We start from the raw sequence: 2856 nt of genomic DNA on the forward strand, positions 1-2856 counted from the left end.
GCAAACGTGACGTAAAGCTGTGGACGGGCACTTACTGACGTGTTTTGTGTTGTTGTTGAACGTTGAATCACTTCAACGTATTGATCAGGCCATAAGTGCAGCGCCAGGTGGGTATTCCAGGCTCTCCTTGCGCTCCATTACCGTTTAAAGGCTCCACCAGCGTTCAAGGGACTCGGGGAGAAAATCTTAGTGGCACCGCGCAGGAGTCACCGGAATTCGCCATCGTCATCATATCCTCTAGGCTCTGAGGCGATACGATACTTAGAACTCACTCATCTTGAACTATAATCGAGGGGTCGACATCCAGAACTATCCGCTACATTCCAATTATCAGTGCCATGTCTATTACCCCACTCACACGCGCGACCTTCATCGCTGCCAACCATGTTCAAGTCGCACTCTCCCAGAAGACCATGTACGAACTAGTCGAGGGCGAAGAAGGAGTTAAAGAGGTGCCTATACCAGAGAGCTTCAAGAAGTCCGGTATCCCACAAGGATATACTGTTGGTGCGTTCCCATCATGCCTTTATCAGAACCAAGGTGGTAATTCCGACTATCTGATTGTATGTTGCGATAGACTTCGTTTTAGATCCAGCAACGGTGGTGGCCTCCCTTGCCAAGTCTGGCATTACCACAGAGGAGTATGTACTCCTGACACATTCTTTCGCATGATAATAACCGCTATGTCTAGGCAGTTACCTGATGGCTTGCTCGAGGGATTTAAAGATGTCATCAATGCATCTACCAATCTGAATATCATACCAACATCCGTACATGAACAGGCGGGTGGAATTTTACCCTGTCGCACTCAGACACTAATTTGTTTCTCCAGAAAAGAGCTATTGAGGATGCTTCACTCGCCAAAGACGATGCCGAAGAGAAATAGCTGGTACGAAGCGGGATGGAATTCTTTGAATAAGTACAGCGCACGGAGGATTTTTCTACGTGTATGAACATTTTCAATTCCTGCTAGCCAATGTAGAACTAAATCTCTTCGCCTTCGTGCAATTCATCCCCGGGCCAAATCTCGTTCCGAAGTCAAATCACATTCTCCGCACCAACAACCGACTTAGACGAACTATGAATCTTGAATTTTAAGGCCCTGAATGAAGCCGACTTCCGCGTCCGTCGCAACGTCATCAGCACAACCGCCTGCTCGTTTTCCGAGATCTCAGATGACGGTAGCCCCTCTGGTAAATTCTATCGTCGGCCTGCAATAAGGCCGCTCAAGAAACTCGCGGCGAAAAACTCCACAACCTATGTATCTACATAGATATCGATGCCTTCACTCAACACTCGTCCCAAATTTTCAAAATTCAGCTGCCTCTAACATGGACTCCAAACATTTGTAGCCAATTTCCAAGGCAGCCATGTTGGCAACGGATCGGAAACATGGTGGTCGCCTTCCCTCTTTTCAAATTGGGCACCTTTACAAAGCTTGGCAATGGTGATCAGCCTTGTAGGCTTCCGCCAAAATTTGAAATTCCCCCGGTTTCAGCTTTTGGTAAAGATCTGCCCAACGTGGTCTTTCATGCGAGGTATAAAAGCAGCCATGGGTCCATCACCGATTTCTTTGGCTGGCCCCATACTCACATTGCGTTCACATACCCTTCCTTTACCTATTCACATCCACCATGCGCTGGTCGCTCTTGTCCCTCGTTGCTCTACTCGCCCTGCTCATTGCGGACGTCACCGCACTCCCAATGCCTCAAGATGGCTCTTCGGATCTGGTTCTGGAACGCCGGGCTGCCACTAAACCAAAGAAGGCGACGAAAGCCAAGCTGAGCGCGTTGAAGCTGTTGAGGGCGTCTACCTTCAAGAAGTCTAGCTCAACGTATCGGAATGCTGCGCTGAAGAGCAAGAATCACATGTTTTCAGTGGGTCGGAAGTCTGGGAGGATTACTAAAACCAAGCCACCCAAGAAGATGCCCAAGGGCTGGGATGCTGGTGCGTGTTTGTGTATTGGTATTAACGGATTGGTTTTCAAACTGGTTTTCAAATTTTTGCAGACCATATTTTTGAGGCGCAAACTATGAAGCATGCCGCTCAGAAGGCCGGGCACTCCAGAATGTTGGTTCTGCTTCAGCTCTACTCGATTATGCTTTACAGCGTTCATCACCTTCTAGCTCTCTCGCACCAGCATTAAAGGCCATTAAAGATCGCATCAACCATCCAGATAACATGGCGTTCCTTGATCCTGCGACTAACAAGGCTGTGAGTAGTTTGATCGGCTCCCTCTTTGCGACCATTCCTAATCATTTTTTTTGGGCGTTGATAGAAGGGGAAGGCGCACACCGCGGTGCAGTCAGGCAAAACGCCAGCAAACGACCGTAATGTTGCGGACTATCTTAAGCACACGTCGGATGCAGGGAAAGCTACTGCAGCTGATGTGGACCAGATCTTGAAGACGCATGGGATTACGGGCATTAATGTTTCAAAGGAGCACAAGAAGGTGTTAAAGGCGCATGGGGTGAAGAGACGCGAGTACAGTGATGTGGATCTGGATTGAGGATAGGGTACTGAGCCCAAATAAGATGTTGACGTCTTGAATAACGAACGGCCACGATTGGCGGGAGCACGTACCAGCGGAGGGAAACAGCTGCAAGAACATTTGAGTTTCGTCATGGCTAAACAGAAGCGGTTCGATGCTGACAGGCTGTAGACGCGTTGTTGAACCTAGTATAAACCTGAAGTCGGACCTTACATACATACACAACTCGGCGTCTGGGCATGGCCAACATTGCGCTAACTGCGGTCAAGGACACTCCAGCCACAATTCGAGGTTGATTCGAGGCAGCAGTTGCGCACCAGCGGAAGATGACTTCGGATGACAGGGACAGTGTGTCAAGAGCATAC

General features: G+C 48.9%; 2 protein-coding genes across 2 annotated transcripts in view; both read left to right on the forward strand.

Annotated features, from left to right (window-relative positions):
• The window catches only part of LACBIDRAFT_335944 (uncharacterized protein), a gene marked incomplete at both ends in the record, with an annotated part of 1966 nt that extends 1080 nt beyond the window's left edge, over positions 1 to 886 (forward strand). The window contains 4 exons of the mRNA XM_001890853.1: positions 294 to 507; positions 590 to 641; positions 692 to 770; positions 833 to 886. Coding sequence (XP_001890888.1) covers positions 294 to 507; positions 590 to 641; positions 692 to 770; positions 833 to 886 — 399 coding nt within the window. The remainder of the gene's footprint in view (positions 1 to 293; positions 508 to 589; positions 642 to 691; positions 771 to 832) is intronic.
• Positions 887 to 1634: 748 nt separating this feature from the next.
• LACBIDRAFT_335945 (uncharacterized protein) lies at positions 1635 to 2509 on the forward strand (the record flags this gene model as incomplete). Its single annotated transcript, XM_001890854.1, has 3 exons — positions 1635 to 1947; positions 2024 to 2214; positions 2279 to 2509. 3 exons carry the CDS (start codon positions 1635 to 1637, stop codon positions 2507 to 2509), a joined length of 735 nt encoding a protein of 244 aa, XP_001890889.1.
• Between the last annotated feature and the right edge of the window lie 347 nt (positions 2510 to 2856).

This window comes from Laccaria bicolor, genomic scaffold (genome assembly GCF_000143565.1).
Source record: "Laccaria bicolor S238N-H82 LACBIscaffold_200 genomic scaffold, whole genome shotgun sequence".
Classification (NCBI taxonomy): Eukaryota; Fungi; Basidiomycota; class Agaricomycetes; order Agaricales; family Hydnangiaceae; genus Laccaria; species Laccaria bicolor.